The 19370-nt window shown below is 48.6% G+C and overlaps 6 protein-coding genes across 6 annotated transcripts; 4 read left to right on the top strand and 2 right to left on the bottom strand.

The window, feature by feature from the left end:
* Window positions 1–134: 134 nt before the first annotated feature.
* On the bottom strand, window positions 135–731 carry N7479_010171 (uncharacterized protein; the record flags this gene model as incomplete). Its single annotated transcript, XM_057257864.1, has 3 exons — window positions 135–161; window positions 228–539; window positions 609–731. The coding sequence occupies 3 exons, from the start codon at window positions 729–731 to the stop codon at window positions 135–137; spliced, it is 462 nt and encodes a 153-aa protein (XP_057105322.1).
* Window positions 732–1204: 473 nt separating this feature from the next.
* Window positions 1205–6238, top strand: swr1 (putative SNF2 family helicase/ATPase (Swr1); the record flags this gene model as incomplete). The annotated part of the gene is made up of 1 exon (XM_057257865.1): window positions 1205–6238. One exon carries the CDS (start codon window positions 1205–1207, stop codon window positions 6236–6238), a length of 5034 nt encoding a protein of 1677 aa, XP_057105323.1.
* Window positions 6239–9130: 2892 nt separating this feature from the next.
* Window positions 9131–10305, top strand: N7479_010173 (Clr5 domain-containing protein; the record flags this gene model as incomplete). Its single annotated transcript, XM_057257866.1, has 2 exons — window positions 9131–9261; window positions 9336–10305. 2 exons carry the CDS (start codon window positions 9131–9133, stop codon window positions 10303–10305), a joined length of 1101 nt encoding a protein of 366 aa, XP_057105324.1.
* Window positions 10306–10773: 468 nt separating this feature from the next.
* N7479_010174 (NADPH:quinone oxidoreductase family protein) lies at window positions 10774–11850 on the top strand (the record flags this gene model as incomplete). The annotated part of the gene is made up of 2 exons (XM_057257867.1): window positions 10774–10806; window positions 10858–11850. The coding sequence occupies 2 exons, from the start codon at window positions 10774–10776 to the stop codon at window positions 11848–11850; spliced, it is 1026 nt and encodes a 341-aa protein (XP_057105325.1).
* Window positions 11851–13136: 1286 nt separating this feature from the next.
* Window positions 13137–15884, bottom strand: N7479_010175 (uncharacterized protein; the record flags this gene model as incomplete). The annotated part of the gene is made up of 2 exons (XM_057257868.1): window positions 13137–15740; window positions 15795–15884. 2 exons carry the CDS (start codon window positions 15882–15884, stop codon window positions 13137–13139), a joined length of 2694 nt encoding a protein of 897 aa, XP_057105326.1.
* A 751-nt stretch (window positions 15885–16635) lies between these two features.
* Window positions 16636–17583, top strand: N7479_010176 (SSH4 family protein; the record flags this gene model as incomplete). The annotated part of the gene is made up of 1 exon (XM_057257869.1): window positions 16636–17583. The coding sequence occupies one exon, from the start codon at window positions 16636–16638 to the stop codon at window positions 17581–17583; it is 948 nt and encodes a 315-aa protein (XP_057105327.1).
* Between the last annotated feature and the right edge of the window lie 1787 nt (window positions 17584–19370).

The following is a 19370-nucleotide window of genomic DNA, read 5'->3' on the forward strand; positions in this document are numbered from 1 at the left end:
TTCCGAACATGCGATCGGGCTTTTTCGGGTTCTGATGAAACATAGGGCTGGTGAATCGATCACCAGTCCTCAAAGACGCCGAATATAGAAAATCGTACTGATATTTACACAAACAAAAAGAAGCTAGATGTCAATCACCATTTGTCTCCCGACTTGCGAGCCTAAAGTAAGTAGTTAGCTCTTTGCCCTTGTAGGAGGTTCCTGCGAATGTCATGTCCAATACATACCGGCAAAGCATTGGGACCTCCCAACTCCTTCTCCAGACCATCGACGTAGGTCTTAGGAGCACTGGGCTTGTCAGGGTAGTTGAGACTGACAACCCCAACCAGGCCAAGGAAAGCAACAATGAAGCATCCGAGGTGGAAGAAACCCTTGCCGGCCGTGACGTGGGTATATTGCTCGGGACTGAAGACACCGAGGATTTCGTTATCCTCGTGCACAGGCTCGCCAAAGTTGCGCTTCTCTTGCGCATCCCACCAGCCGCCGTGAGGATCTCTGTGTGCCCGCTTCACTCGGGGAGGGTTGGGGTAGTTGTTGTTCTGTCTGGGGGGTTAGGTCCCGGATGCCATGTAGGGAGACGGCCTCTGTGCCATGTGTGGATGCTATACCTGTAGAGGATCTTCAATCTCAGCAGCACGGAGAGCTGGGATCTGCGAGAAGGATGCGCGGGGAGCAATGACTCGGGCGGCAACCTGGGGAAGGCGCCGGGCCAAGATCCGTTGAGACAGCATCTGGAGGAGGAATTGAAGGTCAGAAAGAGTTGGAGAGTATTTGAAGATAGAATAGAGCTAAAGAAATGGACTCACGGTTATGCTGAAAGATAAGCAGTAAATGAGTTGTCAAAGGAAGGCAAGAGAGCCAATTGGGTAGAGGGGGTTGAATATCGATGATGAACGGATGGAGGTTTGCGGAATGTTTGGCCTGAGGCATACAGTCACAAGACTTCAGGCATCCACGCGCCGGCGCGACACAGGTAATCGCTCGCCTGAACGAAAAAAACCACTCTCCACGTATTCTCATCATCTCCGTTGTTTTTCGTCCCCATCCACGCTACAACGCCGATAAGCATGTTAAACTTCTTGTAGTATCTCTACTTGATATTCCCTATTTGCTGATGCCAAAATCTTCTACCCCGACTGCGTCATTGTTGGGATAACTGGGGTCACCTGCCGCCAACGGCCCCTGTCGTCTGCGGCTACAAGTCATGCAAAACGGCACCCCCAATGGCCCATCACCCCAAGATGAACGTATAACACCTGTGGCCGATTATATACCCCTCAGCGGATCTGTGATCGAAAATCCATCGGATTCTGCCCCCCATGAGTCGATTCCTTCCGAACCGAAAGACATCGAAGCTGTACATCAACCCGAAGAACCCCCATCGAAGAAAAGAAGACTCACAGATTCCTCCTTGTCGCAACGTTCCACCCCCAGACCACCATCGCCGCCATGGAAAAAGGCTGGCTTTGAGGGACCCACATCGTTCCTCTCTGAAGGCAAGCGCAGGTCTTCGCGGACAAACGCCGTCCCGATCGAATTTCAAACTGGGTCTGACAAGAGACACACGCGGGGGGCCCAGAACAAAAATGTAGGCAAATCCGCTCGTGATGGAAGCAAGCCGGCCACATCCTCGCCGCTATCGGTGACGCAGTCACGCGCCGACATCAATGGAAAACTGGGTGGGAAGGCCATTGCCAATGGATCGCCTAGGGCGTCGTCGCGCGGGGCCAACAAGCCCCAGCGTATCTCACAGACTCCAACATCAAAACCTAGCTATTCACGCGCCAAATCTCGCAGCTCCGCTACCCCTCGTGCATCTAGTGCCAACGCGAACGGCACTAGTTCTCGTTCGCTTCGTGATCGCCCATCCCTTTCGAATCTGTCACAGGAGGTCAATGGAGCTTCAGATGATGTCAATATGGACGACAAGGAACTTGAACAAGGATTACTGAAAATTCCAAAATTGCGCATTAAATTGAGCAAGCCTGTCCTTCCTATTCGACACCCTGGCCACATACCGCAGAAGAAACACACGTCTTTCAGAGAATGGGTATACCAAAACGATAATTCAAATATATTGTCGGAGGATGAGGCTGCGGTAGAGGCACGCAAACGGATTGAAGTTATGACTGCCGCTGAGCCTGGTGGACCATTGAGTTCGCAAGTCTGCTCGGCATATATCACAGAGCAGCAAGAGGAACCTCCACCACAGTACTCGCACCAGGATCACTTGGTTTCCCACGCGCTCTATTTCCAGAAACTCCTCGACAAAGAGCACAAACGCCACCGGCAAACAGCCAAACTGTTTGCGCAGTGGTGTGCTGACGCTTATCGAAAACGCCACAAGAATCCCGAAGATATTCTACGTGAACAGCAGGAGGAAATGCGTGGGAAACGCAAACAGCTGTCAAAGGATCTTCAGAAGATGTTCGACCTGACACGTGCCGATATTGATCGGGTCCGCCTAGCACGTTGGGAAGAAGAGCGGAAAATGGAAGACCAGCAGGCTCTTGATCGCGCTATCAAAAAGTCTACTATGCTCTTCGAGAAGCGTCGATCAGAGATTTTGGGTGAATTGCCCAGCGATGCTCCGGTGACGAGTGATGATGAGGACGGTGCATCGGACCTATCATCTGGATCAGGCGAAGAAGACGAGAGTAATATGTCGGATTCTGAATCCGGAACAGACGACGAGGCTAATGTGGATGACGATGCCACATTGACCGCAGAAGAGCTCCGGCTGAAGTACGCCAACCTACCGGCTGGGGACTACACCGACCGGATGTCTATAGCCTCAGATAGCACGGCAATGACCGACCCCAACGAATCCTTGGATCCTGAAGCTGTTTTAGATGACCTCGGTTCACACGCCACTCCCCAAGATAATCAGCTAGATGATGTCGATTCAGTGTTGATGGATGATAGTGATGCCTCCACAGACATGGATGATGATATGGGTGATAGTGACGAAGAGGAAGAATACTCAGGTGAGGAGGAAGAGTCAGATGAAGATGAGAGCGGATCTGGCTTGCTGGGTTTCTTCTCAAAGAATGAACTCCCTATACTAAAAGTTGGCGAAGAAGGCGATGGAGCTTCTGCTGTGGACCACGAGCAAGACATCGATATCAAATCGTTATCGGAGGGTGAAGATGACATGGAATTCGAAGATCCCGATGAAGTCTCCCTAGTTCCAATTGGACCAACGACCGGCGTGGGCACTTTAACAGAAGGCATGCCCTTGCATATCGTCGATGCCCCCGAAGCCTCTCCTCCCTCTAGAGGAGAAATACCTGCCATTGATACCCCAATGGAAGAAGAGCTCGCCGAAACTGAAGCTGATGCCCAGGATGCACCTTCTGCTGGTGTCGTATATGACATCGACCAACTTCATGACTCAGAGTCCGCTAAACCAGAGACCGAGGCTGCAACTTCTGCCGACATCGTAGATGACATTGATCGCCCCCAATCTATGGAAGTAGATAATGTTCATGCAAGCCGAGCAAGCGGGGATATGTCCAGTGAGCCATCGCCGGAAACCTTTGCAACCAAGCCATCCGAGCCTGATTCAGTCTCATCGCTTGAGCCTGCAATCGAAAAGGCACTGCAAATAAGCCACTTGCCCGCCCCAGGTCTGCAGACACCCATTCCATCGATCTTGCGTGGTACGCTACGTGAATATCAGCACTACGGATTGGATTGGCTTGCGGGCCTCTACAATAACCGCATCAATGGTATCCTGGCAGACGAGATGGGTCTGGGCAAAACGATCCAAACCATTGCTCTTCTTGCTCACCTTGCCGTGGACCATGGTATCTGGGGGCCGCATTTGGTAGTTGTTCCCACCAGTGTTATGCTCAACTGGGAAATGGAGTTCAAGAAATGGTGCCCAGGGTTCAAGATCATGACTTATTATGGCAATCAGGAAGAACGAAAACAGAAACGCCGAGGCTGGACAGATAACAACTCTTGGAACGTGTTGATTACATCGTACCAACTCGTTCTGCAGGACCAAATGTCGCTCAAGAGAAAGGACTGGCACTACATGATCCTTGACGAGGCACACAACATCAAGAACTTCCGCTCACAGAGGTGGCAAGCTCTTCTTACGTTCAAGTCCCGTGCTAGGCTCCTTCTTACGGGCACACCACTCCAGAACAATCTCACGGAACTGTGGTCTCTTCTGTTCTTCTTGATGCCTTCGGATGGTACAAATGGTGGCGTCGAAGGGTTTGCTGATTTGAAGGATTTCTCTGAATGGTTCCGGCGCCCCGTTGAACAAATTCTGGAGCATGGCAGGGAGACTATGGACGAGGAGGCCAAGGGCGTGATCACCAAACTTCACACCGTTCTCCGCCCGTACCTTCTTCGTCGCCTGAAGGCCGATGTCGAGAAGCAGATGCCTGGCAAGTACGAACATGTGGTCTACTGTAGGCTATCAAAGCGTCAGCGATTCCTTTACGACGGCTTCATGTCGATGGCCCAGACCAAGGAGACGCTCGCGTCCGGAAACTTCCTTTCCATTATCCACTGTCTGATGCAACTTCGTAAAGTGTGCAATCACCCCGATCTCTTCGAAACCCGTCCAATCTCCACCTCCTTTGCGATGCCGCGGTCTGTGGCTATGGACTTCAATACCAAGGAATCCCTCGTTCGAAGACGACTCCTCTTTGAACACCCACTCACCAAGATCGACTTAGATTTCCTCAATCTCGCACCTATATCACGGGAAGATATCTCACGGCGGCTGGCCGACGACAGTATCAGGCTGATGGCTATTGGCCCGTTCAAGACTCTCCGAGAACGCCAGTACAACCGGACTAACTGGGAGATGGGCTTTGATGGGTCTAACATGCAGACTATCTTAGAATCATTAGAGAACGCCTGTCGGAAGAGACGAATGGCCGAATTAGAGCGGTGTCTCTATTTCGAATCAAAGCGGCACGGCCGGCGGCCCGTATACGGTAGCAGCCTTATCGAATTCCTCCGAGCTGGGACCAAGGAACACGCGCTATCCAATGCACCACTGCGGAAGCGCTCAATGGCCGACTGGTTGTCAAGCCGGTCCTCCGTCCTCGCGTCGATGATTCTGACCGTTGAGGAGCGGGCCCTCGAGATGCATGGCTATGTCCAGAGATTCGCCTGTGTCACCCCCGCCGCCGTCGCTGCAGGCATGAACGAAGCCGCCTTGACTCCCATCGAGACCCGGCTTTTAACCAATAATCGCCCAAACCCGCCATACGACCCTTTCCATGAAGCCCGGATGCGCCTCTCTATTGCGTTCCCGGATAAGAGATTGCTTCAATACGACTGCGGCAAACTGCAGCGCCTTGATAAACTTTTACGTGACCTCAAAGCCGGCGGTCATCGGGCCCTGATCTTCACTCAGATGACCAAGATGCTCGATATCCTCGAACAGTTCCTCAATATTCATGGCCATCGCTATCTCCGACTCGACGGAACTACGAAAGTCGAGTCCCGACAGATGCTCACGGAACGATTCAATAGTGACCCACGCATCCTCGCTTTCATCCTATCGAGTCGATCCGGTGGTCTTGGTATCAATCTCACGGGCGCTGACACGGTCATCTTCTACGATCTAGACTGGAACCCTGCCATGGACAAGCAATGCCAGGATCGTTGCCACCGCATCGGTCAGACACGAGATGTCCATATCTACCGCTTCGTATCCGAGTATACCATTGAATCCAATATCCTCCGCAAAGCCAATCAGAAGCGGATGCTCGACGACGTTATCATCCAAGAAGGAGAGTTCACCACAGAATACTTCACCAAACTCAACGAGCCAGTGATAGCCGAAACCGATGAACGCGACGGCCAAGACGAAGCCAGTGCTGCCATGGACCGAGTCCTCGGCAACCGCATCGGAGGCGGAACCCGGGTCTTCGAAGCAGCCGAGGACAAGGAGGACCTGGATGCGGCAAAGAATGCCCAGAAAGAACAGGAGCACGCCGACGATGGCGACTTTGAGGAGCACAGCGCTTCGCATGGAACACCGGCCCAGGCTGGAACGCCCTTAGCCATGGAGGATGGGACTGACACTCCAGTTCCGCACGTGCCTGGTGACCCCGAAGCAGAATTGGAGCCCGGTCACATCGATGACTATCTCTTGCGCTTTATGGAGTGGAACATGAAGGATGAACCCCTAGTGTTGCCGGCAGATAAAAGCAAGAAGAAGTCTAAAAAGGGCAAGGAGCATCATCTCAAGAGGCGTCGTTAGAGTGATCAATGCTTCAATGCCCTCATTTTTGACTCCGACCGTTTTACGTTTTAATATTTCCCCTCTCAATTGACTTGTTTCGTTCTTGGCTATCAGCTTGTTGTAATAATTTCTATTAAATGTGTATACTCTAGGCGTTGAGAGATGTTATAATGTTTTGTCTTGTTTTTTTGTTTTTTTTTGTCTTCTTTCTTTTCCTGTGTTAATCCTATATTAACAAAAGACCAATAGAAATCAATTAGCAGAAATAGACCTGTTTTCAAATCAATAGTTGATTGCCCGGAGATTATGCCCAACTAGTTAAGTGGATCGGAATCCATCCGGGGTTTATAGCAGAGATCATCTTTTACTCCAAGCCGTCAGAAAATAGAATGGATCTCAAACTATTGGGATTTACAGTGTTTTATATTAATATCAATAGTGTGAGAGAACCAGGGAATTATCTATTGTTATTGATGAAGGCAAGGGATGTTATATATGTTGTATATAGCCAATAGTCTATTTACCTTGAGGAATGAGTGCATAGGATGTAGATGGAAAGAATGTACTACGGAATACTCCGTACTTTGAGAAATATATATGTATCCCAGGAACTTGTACTCCGAAAAGTATCAAGTGGAAGAAGGAAGATCATCTCGGGAGGCTTTTCCCCCCTATTTCCGTCTGTTAGAAGTCTCCAATGAGGATCCATATGGCGATCCAAGCCAATTCCCACTTATTTAGTGTACCTCGGCCAAGTTTTGTGAACAATATTCAAGGGTAATAGGAGCAGGTAGAATCTCATCCCATAGTTCTATATGATTTGGAGAATAATTTCAAAAAGAAAGCATAGAGAATGAGCATGCTAGTATTCCCCGATATGTTGACTTTGATTTGGCCGGGCTCCACTGTTCTCTCCAAATGTTCCCCGAAGGACCGGAGATGCGAAAGGAGATACTCCGTGTTCTATTAAGCTTTGTAAGAGGGCTTCGGAGAAGATCCATGGTGATCCGGGGATGTCTATGTCTACGGACTTGATATATCCTTGTTAACCGGGATCATGTTTTTGAAATATTGTGTCATTGGACCGGGGGAAAATGTAAATGAAAGAAAAAAGAAAACATGCCATGCTTTTTTTTTTTAACAGTCCAGAGCACAGAGAAGTTTTTCACTCTTTATAACGAGCGGCTGTAGATACGTCAAAGAAGTCATCCTTTTAGAATAGAGGCGCGCGGGTGAAAATGCCGATGCGATATGTGTTATGTATACGCTTTGGATATGGCCTCAATGCCTCGTTTGGAAAATTTGTACAGAATATATTATAAAAGGATCAGATTTCTGGTGTCTGCACCCGCATAATAGGTGTCATTTCTCTAAATTCTCATTCCTAGATAAGACGATATAGAAACCCCCATGGGTCAAGGTGAAGTTATCCAGACATCTGCAGTTCAAGAGATGTGACATATGCAGGTCGAAGAACGCAAATGATGATTGGCAGAAAGCAGAAGCTCGTGGGCACTCTTCATGCAGCGTGCAGTGTCGGGCCCGTGCTTTTTTTTTGTTTGTTTGATCCTCAGTTAAACTGATGTCTCTCAGGTCTTTCTCGACGATTAGAGGCAATGGTGCTGGTATGAGAAATCCCGTTTAAGGGGGCAAGTCAACGTGGAGCCCAATAAATCCACTATTGAGGACCCGGGCAGATCGTCGCCGATCAATTTACCAGATCGATTGGCGCTCGCACGAACTAGTACTCCATGGGCCTCACGCTATTGGTGTGAGTTGAGAGGGGGCTTTACACTAGTTCTGACACCATGTGCCTTAGCGGATTCACCTCCAGCCGTAAGAGAAAAAAAAAAGCATTGGTGCCTTGGGGTCCGGGGGAGAGATACTGGTTTCCCAATTCAGGGCTCCATTCAAATAGTGTTGGATCTGAGCACATGATGTGACGATACTGCTCTGTCAAAATTTGCAGCAGTTGTTTCCAAGGCTTCCCATCCATAGAACATTCACATCTCTACTTCTGGATAGACGTCCGGTACAGAACCTTCAGAACTGTGCTCCATACCGTCAAAACCGGTCCCCTGAGGATACCTGAGATGGCGATGATCGGCGACCATGAGGTCCAGGACGCCATCAGGTGAGAGGAGGGCTTATCTGGCGTTGGAGTATGACCGTATTGGGATAGAACTGGGGCCCTAGCCGGGCCCCAATGCACAGTAAATCACTGCTGGGGAACTATAGGCCGTGTGTCTCGGTATAACCGTTGTGCTGGGAATTCCCACCGCCCTCTCCCCCGATTTTCGTCGGATTTGATCGGGTCCGTCCAAAGGGAATTACACACATGGGTCTGGATATCTCGATAGGTCGAATGTTGGAAGAAAGAAAATGAAACAGCTAAACCCCGTAAAGAGATGATCAATCGAATTCCGATATCCGCTTTGTTCAAACGCGCCAAGCACTCAACTGGGGATAGTAAGACTTAGTAGATGAGCTGTTCCGCTTGGATGATGTGATCTACTTGGAGTAATGACATCGCACCTAGGTAGCCTTGATGATCGTCACCCATATCCAATGAGGGTTCCCCAGCGAATCTCGTTCATGATCGCCGCGTGCTGAACGCCACGGACGCTAGGACCCAATGGATCCTAATGAGAGATTGTGCGACTGGAGGGTCCATAATGACAGAACCAAGACAATGGAGATCTGTGGGAGAATTTTGGAACTGGGAGAGATGGCTAGGTGGGAATGGCCCTAACAAACCACTCTTATTATTCTTATTCTTATTTTTCCCCCCCCTAAGCTATTTCCCTATTTCTACATATAATTATTGTCTCGCCCGTTTCCTGTCTCTTTCCTGTTGATCACCTTGATCTTCATACTACCTCCTATTTCCACTCCCTGGACTGTGCGTTGATGATGAAGACTTCGATTTCCTCCGATGTATGGGAGAAGAAGAAGGCGTTGATCTCCAAGTTGTATATGGAAGAGGAATGGCCCTTGAAGCAGGTCATTAAGCAGATACGTACCGATGATTTCAATCCTAGGTAAGTGCATTCATATTTATGTCCGATACTGGACTCTATCATGAATATCATGGACTATCGACTAACACCTCCAGTGAAACCCAACTACGAAGCAGACTGAAGAAATGGCGTGTAACCAAACCATCCCGCCAGACTCGAAAGAAGAGTCTGGCTTCGGCCTCTGGAGAAGAACCAGACGCAGACAAGGATGTGCACAAAGCATCCATCCAAAGACCACTGCCATCATTACCGACAAAAGAGACACTGACACCTCACCATGAATGGCCCATGATACAACCCATCTATGGACAAGCGTCCATTACCCATCACCCAGTCCCAGAGCAGGAGCGAAAATGGAGCTCTCCCATGATCCAACGACTCACCCCGAGCCCTTCCGACGAGCACATCCTCGTCCCAGGCCGCACAAAAGCCGTCTCTTACCCAGATACTAGCCCAACAACAAAATCATTCGACCACACCTCCCCAGTGGGCGAGGGTCTCATGGTGAACACAACCTCCGCCATAGTTCCATCTTACCCAGCCTACCCACTCTCACCCGAATCGTGCCTGCCAAGCCCAGGCACGACAACGACCCCCGGCGGTATTGGCTGGTCGCCCCGCGCTGTCTCAGTAGACTACGGCCTCAACCCAGCTCAGTGGTACTCCCTGCCCTTTGAAGCCATCACCCCCCCAGCCGCCACCCCCCAGTCCACGGCTGCTCCCATGGCGCCTTCAATCAACGGCTACCTCCCCCAAGCCCAGCTCTATCATTCCCACTACCAACAACACTATAGCGAAGCACCGGAGTACCCCAACTGCTATGATGCCAAGAACTGGAAGCGCGCTATGTCATTACAGTATGATATGGCCGGTCATCTGGCTGCCCGGCCCGAGCATGATATGAAGCAGATGCTCCCGCATACACAGCCTCATGAACAGTCGCATACTATGGCGTCACCCTCACATGCTCAGTCCGGTGGGCCTCATTCGGTGATGTGTGCTCCCATCATGTCTTATATGGGCCATGACCATCATGTGCAGAAGCCTCCAGGCATTGGATATTAGGTAGTAACTTGCACACACGCTCTTCTTTCTTTTAACTACCTGTTGTACCTTGATACCTTGATACCTTTTTGTGCGAAATATGGGTGGGTTGTTTGTGTTGCCATACCCGATATGTTTGGTTTTTGGGAGTTTGGATGGAAAGGAAACTGTATATGTTGATACCTATTGATTAATTGAGCTTGACACATCTATACTATGTATATTTATAGTATATATAAATATATATATCAAATATATGTACGGAGTACCGAGTACCGAGTACGGAGTACAAGTAGAAGTGTAATAATAGATGCCAAGACTCGTCAGTTACCCGAAGAGGAACCTCGGCATCTTGCGGGGAAACCCCATATCTCAGCCCTTCCAAAGTTCCTTTTATTTGAACGAACCCTGATCACTTTTATCTCTTCATCCTACAAGCTCAAAAGATATCACCTCAATCCAAATCTACATCCCCCCACCACCGCTACGATGCGTGCCGTCCAAGTTAGCGAATACGTCGAAGTACTTACAACCCCAAACCTCAACCCGAACTCAAACTAAGCACTTCTACAGGGCCCCTTAGACCTAAAAGTTACAACAGTCCCAACGCCAGCGCCAACGCCTGATAAGTACCTAATCGAAATCCACTCTGCCGGCACAAACTTCTTCGATATCCTCCAAATCCAAGGCAAATACCAAAACCAACCACCGCTCCCCTGGATTGGCGGCGCTGAATTCGCCGGCACAATCATCTCTGTTCCAACCTCCTCAAACAACCGCTACAAACTTGGCGACCGCGTCTTCGGCGCCACACAGGGCGCCTACGCAACACATGTCCTAGCCACAGAACAAACGCTCCTCCCCGTGCCAGAGGGGTGGAGCTTCGAAGACGCGGCGGGGCTCTTCGTCACGGCGCCGACCTCATATGGTGGTCTTGTTCAACGCGCTGGCGTAAAGGCTGGCGACTGGGTTCTTGTTCATGCTGCTGCGGGCGGAGTCGGACTTGCTGCTGTGCAGATTGCCAAGGCCATGGGGGCGACTGTTATTGCTACTGCGGGCACGGAGAGGAAGAGGGAGATTGCTAGGGAGTTTGGGGCGGACTATGTGGTTGATTATATGGATAAGGCGTGGCCGGAGGTTGTGAAGAATATTTGCAAGGAGAAGAGACAGGGGAACGGGGCTGCTGGGGTGGATATTGTTTATGATCCTGTTGGGATGATTGAAGCGAGTTTGAAGTGTGTGGCGTGGAATGCGCGGTTATTGGTTATTGGATTTGCGGCAGGGAAGATTGAGAAGGTTGCCCTTAATCGAGTGCTGTTGAAAAATGTGAGTATTGTTGGCTTGCATTGGGGACAGTATGCCAAGTTTGAGACGGAGACTGTGGGCCAGGTTTGGCAGGGGATCTTTGACCTTGTTAAACAAGGGAAGTTCAAGGGGACGGCGTTCAGCGATGAGATCTTTGTTGGGTTGGAGAGTGTGCCCAGGGCTTTGCAGGCGTTGGGTGGGAGGGAAACTTGGGGTAAGGTTGTTGTGAATATTGTTGGTGACGTGAAGAGCAAGCTGTAATCTTGAAAGAAATATTGATACATGTGAAAGCAATAGATTCGATTCGATATTAAACTGATAAATGTAGATGCGCAAGGAGTCATGCTCTCGTAGACAAAGTGAAATCCCCGAAGGGAAAGACTCGAGCAAGTATAACATGAACTATGAAGGCCCTTTTCTTACTCTGGCAACTTTTGTATTTCAAAAGTGAGCATGAGCACCCGAAGGTACCCAGCTCGCAATCCAGCTCCAGTCGGTCACGGCTACAAGACGTAGCGCTGTGGTGACTGTTCTCCAGAAAGAGAGCCCTTGAGGATGTCCACATGGACTGAGGCAGCTGGATTGAGGAGTTGCGGACAGAATGTGCTTGGGGTTTGTTACATAATATGTGATTCGGTTAGTGTAAATACTGGTAAGGAGTATAGATACCATAAATCAGAATAGCATTGAATTCTGAAGAATGAATTGAGGGTGAAGGGATTATTGTCCAGAAGAATAGAATGTTCAGAGGAAGACGTCAATGCAAAAAGAAAAAAAAAAAAAAAAAAGGCACGGGAGCTCCTTAAAGGATGACTCAGCAAATATATACCGCCGAGTTTCTGCCACTTGGAAGATATAACATTTATGTACATACCGTGTATGGATATATATGTACGTTGGTGCTCCGCACGGAATACTACTGGAGCAAATAGACGAGTCCAAAGTCGAACTTGTTGCATTTCGATTTGATATAGCCTGCCATCTATAGTTTAGAGAAATTGACACCCATAAATCCCCTCATCTTTTATCTTTTTTTTCCATATCATACCTCAACTTTCTTGATCTGATAAGCTTTTATCACTGAATATACTAAACGAATATCACAATCAACGGGTGCTATTGCTCAATCTAGAAGCAAAATTCTTTGTGACTTCCAAGGAGCTCGGGTCTATAGCTAGTTGACGAGTCCACGGAATACATTCAAAGTGGGGGGTGGAGGAGAGGCGTTTGTTTAATCTTAACCACACCTCTTTTTCATTGTACAGTTAGTACTAGTCACCTAGCTGAATACGTTTACAGTCGAATAGATGTAGGTTTAATCTAAGTCATTTTCAACCCACATACATTTAATTCAATTAATTGATGGGAAACTGTCTGTAAGAGAGCCCAAGGATCGTAACATCAAGGACGCAGACGCAGATGCATATGCATATGTATATGCAGAAATCCCAAACATTAGACATGAAACTGAGAAAACGAAGAAGGAAATCATAACATCATGGTGATCGTTCATATCAATCATTTATATCATAGGCACGTCTTTTCAATCAATGATGACGCTCACGCATCTCAACAACAGCAGTCCAACCCTCGCAACAAGATCGGCTCATATTATGTCCACACCAGCAGCAGGTGACCTTGCGGGGTAGAAGAGGCGCAGGTCGTAGATCGGGTGCGCCCTGGGCAGTGTGGGGGGCTGGGAATTGACCGAATGGCAGCGATCGTGAACCTGTAAGCTTGCGGGTACCACTATCGGGTTGTTTCTTGGAGCGAGATCCACCCAGCTTGGAATCCGACCCTAAGCGCTCGGGGCAGGCGAGACGCGCGTAGACTTCGGAGGGTAGGTCGTGCCAGTACTTGCAGCGGCAACAGATTACGAAGATCTTGGCGATAGTTTGTGGATTGCGGGTTGCTTTCGCTTTTTGGGATCTTCTTTTGAGAATACTCATGGGACCTGGTCGGGTTTGAGGGCTGTCGGGATGGAAACTCGGTTGAGTGCTGGGCTGTATGCTGGTATGAATGTCAGGCTGAGTGCCAAGTTGAGGGCTGTATTGTATGCCACGATAGGTATCGGGATGAGAGCCAAGCTGCAGGGTATGCTGCAAGACAGGCTGAATACTGGGTTGGATTCCAGGTTGAATGCTAGGCTGGGCGCTGGGTTGAATGAGTGGGCTAACGGGAACTCCCTGTACAACCGGCACTTCAACAGTGGGAATCGAGCGGCTGGTATCCACTCGAGTCAGTGAGTTTCGTTTCAATCCAGGTGATTCAGGTGTATCTTCATCGGCAGTGTCATAATTCGAATGACCATCGTGGGAGGAGGCGTGTGAAGAAGTACGGCTATGTCCTGGTATGAACCCCCCAGGTCCTCCAATGGCAAGGATATTCCCTGGGAGTTTGGTGGAAGTGCGAGAGGCTCGACGGGGAGATCTCGCAGGAACATTGTAAGTGCCATCCGACAGGTCTTTTGACGTTCGGCTGTTTCTCTCGCTGGGCGAAACACTTCCTGTGTGGAATGGAGATCTGACAGCTACCTGGAAAGGAGAGACAGGGATATCTCTGAGCGTATCGGTTGACGCAATTGGCATTCTCCGATTCTCTTGACTCCGTCTTTCGCTCTTGACTGGGATCTGTGGCAGTTCGGTCGACTGTGGGGTCTCTTGGAAGTTTTCCTTGAAACGACTTCCGGTTCGTTTGGGGGTATGCGACGAACCGATAAGCAATCGGCTTCTTCCTCGATCCTCGGGCTGCGGTTGAGCGGGGGAGTGCTGTGGTTGGGGTGGGTCTGCATGGGTAAGATTCTGTGCTGTCAGTGCCCTTGGAATCCTAGAATCATTCTGGGACGATTCATCTGTATTTGCAGGGTTCAGCGCGAGGGGAGACGACTTGTATGCTCGTGGGAAGGGCTCCACCCAATTCTTCCTGGCAAGGTTCCCCATGGAGCTTGTTTGTGCTGGGCTGAGTGGTTGGTAAGACCCGGCGCTGGCTGGACTTTCTGGGGTTTCCGGGGGTGTTATCTCTTGCAACTGACGAGCCGTGGTGACTTGAGTAGGCGAATCAAGATGACCAGGTGGATAAAAGTTAGGCTGGCTCAAGTTTTGCGGCATTGGCATGCTAGTAGCCCTAACGGAACGGTCATGGCGAGTCACACGATCAAGAGGGTTTTCTGTTGCAGGGACACTCTTCCTGTCATGTTTCAGAGCTGCGGAAAACAGCTCTCTATCCAGATCGCCCGAGGATGCTGGTGTCTCGTTGTTTCGAGCATTGTTTCCAACAATGGACCGACTACCGTTGGGAACCTGCTCCGACACTGATCGATTGGACTCACGTCCGTCCTTTGTCTTCCATGCTTCAGCCATCTTCCAGTTCTCACGAAGATCATCAGACTTTGCCGAAGCGTGCAACGAACGGCTATGCTGGGTTGGGTTGGGCATTCTGTGCGAAGCGGATAGGTTCAACGCGGTACCATGCTTGGACTGTAGCTCGCGGGTGATGGCCGTTCCAAATCTTTCTGGTAGAGTCAAAGGTAGAGAGGGTGGATTTGTATCTGTCCTGAGCTGGCTAAACTCGGCAGATGGAAAGTCTAGGTCACTCGAATTTGAATTCCGACGTGATCGCCGGAATATCGAGGAAAACCCACTTGACGATCTCGGACGTTCTGCATTCGCACTGGAGCTTCTACTTGAACTACCCACCGGTTGTTTCTTGGTCAGACGGCGAGAGGATCGTTCATAGATTCCGAGGTTGGCCTTGGATTGGGCAGCCTCAAGTGCTAGCAAGCGCTTCTCGAGTTCCTTTCTCTCGGCTTCAAGGCGTTTTGTGACACGCTTTTCTTTCTTTTTGGTTTTGTCCCAGGTTGGCGATTTGCAGATATTGTCTCCATCTTTATTGGGATGGTTAGGCAAGGGCGTCATCTGTTGGGTTGGAGTATTATCCTCCATAGGGGCCCCATTTGCGACTGATAGACTTGAGCCAGGTGTACCGGTAGAGGGCAAACGAGAGTTGGAGGAGTAAGAGAGTGAGCTGGGCCCAGTCTTATCGTACAAGGAGTGCCTCGCATAGGAATCATTGTCGGCTGCCTCATGTGCGAGAGCTTCTCGGGCGAGAAATGGAACTGGGGGAATAAACTCGGCATTTTGGCTGTGCCGTTTCTTCGAAGGGTCAAATCAAGTTCCTCCTTTTTCTTTTGGCTATAGTTAACTTACATCCATAGATTTGTTAAATACGCGGTGGATGTGCTCCGAGATGGATGATCGACGGGCCTTGCGGGGCTGATCGGCAGAAAAGGCCTCCATTGGAGTTTGTAAACTGATTTAACGAACTTCTGATCCAGAGAAAAAAAGAAGAAAACAGCGAGTGACATTGAAGGAAACAAATTCAGAGATTGAGAGATCGTGAGATGTGAAACATGAGAGGTGAGTTGTGAGCCGAGTCGTAAGTCATAAGGCAAGAGAAACAAAACAAAACAAAAAACGAGAGACAAAGGCCAAAGACCAAAGGAAAATACAAAACAAAAAGAGAAGAAGAAACAGAAGAAACAGAAGAAAAAGTAAAAAGCGTTAAACAGTCGAGAATCGAAGAATTTCCGAATCTGCTTAGTATTGGCTGCATCTGAAACCTCAGGGCTATTCTTAGTTTAGTGTTGTTTTTTTTTGTTAGTGTGTCTAGGATTTGATAGATTTGTATACTCCCAATATACGGAGTATACTGTTTTACTATGTAGATCTATAATTTGTACAATTTATATAGATATGAACAAGACTCGAAAGGAAAAAAAAAATCTCAACTAATTAACTATACAAAAAGAAGCTGGACCTTAGTTCAATTCCAAACTCATCAATTTGTGAAACACTGTCAGAATGAGAGAATCATCCGGAGCCCAAAGAAAGCGCGGAGTCATCCCTCGCTTGGCATCAAAATCAAAATCTCACCTTTACATCTCCCCAATTCAAAACTACACTGACCAGCCTTAAAAACCTGTTACTTTGTGATACAAATATACAAGGTACTACAGGGTACTACAGGGTACTACTCCATGCAGACACAATGTCCAACCAACCCCACGACTCACCGCCAAGTTATGATGCATCACAGCAATCCTGGGGGAACTACGACATCCAGCCACACACTTCAGCCTCCGATCCACCCCCATATCACAACTGGCAAGAAGCAGTCCCAGACACAGCCACATTCCCACCACCCCCAATCGCCGGCTACCTAATCTCAGGTACAGGAAACGCTTCCGAAGATGACGCCCAACGTGCCCACGATTTCTGCAACTCCGTACCTCTCTGGCTCCCAACCGAGCCCTCATCTGCCGTCTATCATGACGTGCAGAACCACGATCTTCGACCCGTGCAACCAACCGAGCTGCGTGGCCATGTCTCGGCTGTTGCGCCCGGCCACTGGCGCGGACACAGCGTCGACAGGAATGGGGATTGTGTCGTGTTGACCCAACTTCCCCTGTATTTCCCCACTCTAGACTCGCCGTTTGTACGCGAGCAGAAGAAGACTATCTACTTTGAGGTGAAATTGTTGGCGCTGAGGGCCGGACCGACACCGCAGGATTGTAGTGGGATTTCCATTGGGTTTGCTGCGCAGCCTTATCCGTCGTGGAGATCACCTGGTTGGGAAAGAGGTGGGCTGGGAGTGTTTTCAGATGATGGGTGTCGGTTTGTGAATGATTCGTTTGGGGGTCGGGATTTTACCACGGCGTTCAAGGTGGGTGAGACGGTAGGCCTGGGAATGGAGTTCAAGCTGCCAGAGAATATCTGCAGTGGGGAGAATAAAAGTAAGAGATGCAAGGTGCATATCTTCTTCACGCGGGATGGATGCCGATCTGGGGGATGGGATCTGCATGAGGAGGTCGATGCGGATTCTGGGGGTGTTGAGGGCCTGGAAGGGAACTATGACCTTTATGGGGCGATTGGGCTGTTCGGTGGCGTCGATTTCGAGTCTTGTTTTGAGCCTGCAGGCTGGTTATGGAAGCCTTGAGTGAAACCTGTGATGTCTTTTCGAATATGCTAAGTAAGGAGGGCCAGGTCATAGGGCTGAACCTTTTTATTTTTTATTTTTTATTTTTTTAACGCGATGGCTTAATGGCTTTATAGCTTTTATATGTTGGTTTAGCTTCTAGCTTGGTAACTATAGATATAGCTTTGATATGAGCATAGAGAGCGGAAACACCTAAGAAAAAAAAAACCCATATAAAAGCCAAGCTTGGAAGAGAAAACAGTCAACATATCTATGCCCATGGACTAATTTGCACAGCCTATTTCAACGGCCAACGCCGAGGCTACCCTGCATGGCCATAAATGGGATTCTGCACATTTGTTCTGGAAAGGGTATTTTTTTAAAAAAAATTTACATTTATTATTTACGGCCACCATATTCCTGGTAACTGCAGCGCATTAGTGTCCGGGGGGATGCACGAGGTGCATTTCCGTTACGACTGTCCTTCCGACGTCTGATGAGCAGGTGCATCTCTGCTGCTTTTCCGTATGGTCCCCGGTCTATCCCAGCTGCATGAACGGCAGGAAATCGTTCTATTTGACGTCAGGATGTGCCGAGCGCATTGCGATCTTTGTCCTTTTGCATATTGATGTAGATTTGGGCGTTTGGATACGAGAAAGGAATTGGTTTCGGGGGAGTTCTTTGTTGGAGTCTTTGATATCTATAACATGTGTACGTATAACAGTAAGAATAGAGATAGATAAAGATGGACCAGGTTGATATAACGAGCAGAATATGGAGTACAAATGAGGCTGATACTTGAAATAATATATGGTTACAGGGTACTATACTTGAGCTCGGGACTTCGGTACTCCGTACCTATGTAGGAAATGTAGAAAAGAGTAAGGCGCATTGACAGCAATAAGGAGATAAGCCTGCGCTCGGTGCTCCCATAAATGACCGTGCTGGTACGCGACCATGTGTCTATCTAAGTCGTGCTTGTATCTGTATATCAATGAAAGTCGGCTTCCACATGGGACGATTAGTATGATTGAAAGAGGACATATAACGATGTTAAGGTCTGAGAATTGGCCATTTCAAACGTTTGAAAAGCCAAAATCAAATATAGGAATATAGATAATATGATTGCGACATATGTATACTCAGATAGTTGGATAGATACATATATCTATATAGAATTAGGCTCTAAACGGAGAAGCCGTGGATTTCCAAGCTAAAACATTAAAATACATCGTAAATGAAATACCCCATAAAAAGTTAGTGGAGAACCGAAGTCGGTGGTAATCCCGAGACTATCAGCGATGGTTGCAGCAAAATGTCAGCCACCAAGCCCATATTTGCTGCAGCTAACCCACCAGAGAGCGGTTAGAATGGCACGGATGTTTTTTTACGATCAGACCAATTATACTCCGACATATTTGCAATTCTCATATTTGCCAGTTAAATATGGAATACCATATTACATCCATAGATAGATATATAGGTTTAAATCCAGTAAAGAGAAAAACAAATTCACTATAGGTTTGTATTTTTTTTTAAAAAAAAAGGTACATATTCCCCACAGCCGATCTAAATTTCTGAATAATATGCATGGAGTACGGAGTACGGAAGTAAAGAGTAACTGACTACGGAGTAGAGCTGGACTAGAGCTGGACTAGAGCTGACTAGAACCGACTAGAACTGACTAGGTAAGAGTGTCGGCTGTATTCATCTTGTTGAAAAGGAAATTCTGATCGACTGCATGTCATCGCCCCTTTTTCCCGTGACAGACGATCCCGTTTGGCCCCCATTTGATATCCCGGAGTCAT

Source organism: Penicillium vulpinum (genome assembly GCF_028829585.1).
Source record: "Penicillium vulpinum strain IBT 29486 chromosome Unknown utg000004l_segment0_segment0, whole genome shotgun sequence".
NCBI lineage: Eukaryota > Fungi > Ascomycota > Eurotiomycetes > Eurotiales > Aspergillaceae > Penicillium > Penicillium vulpinum.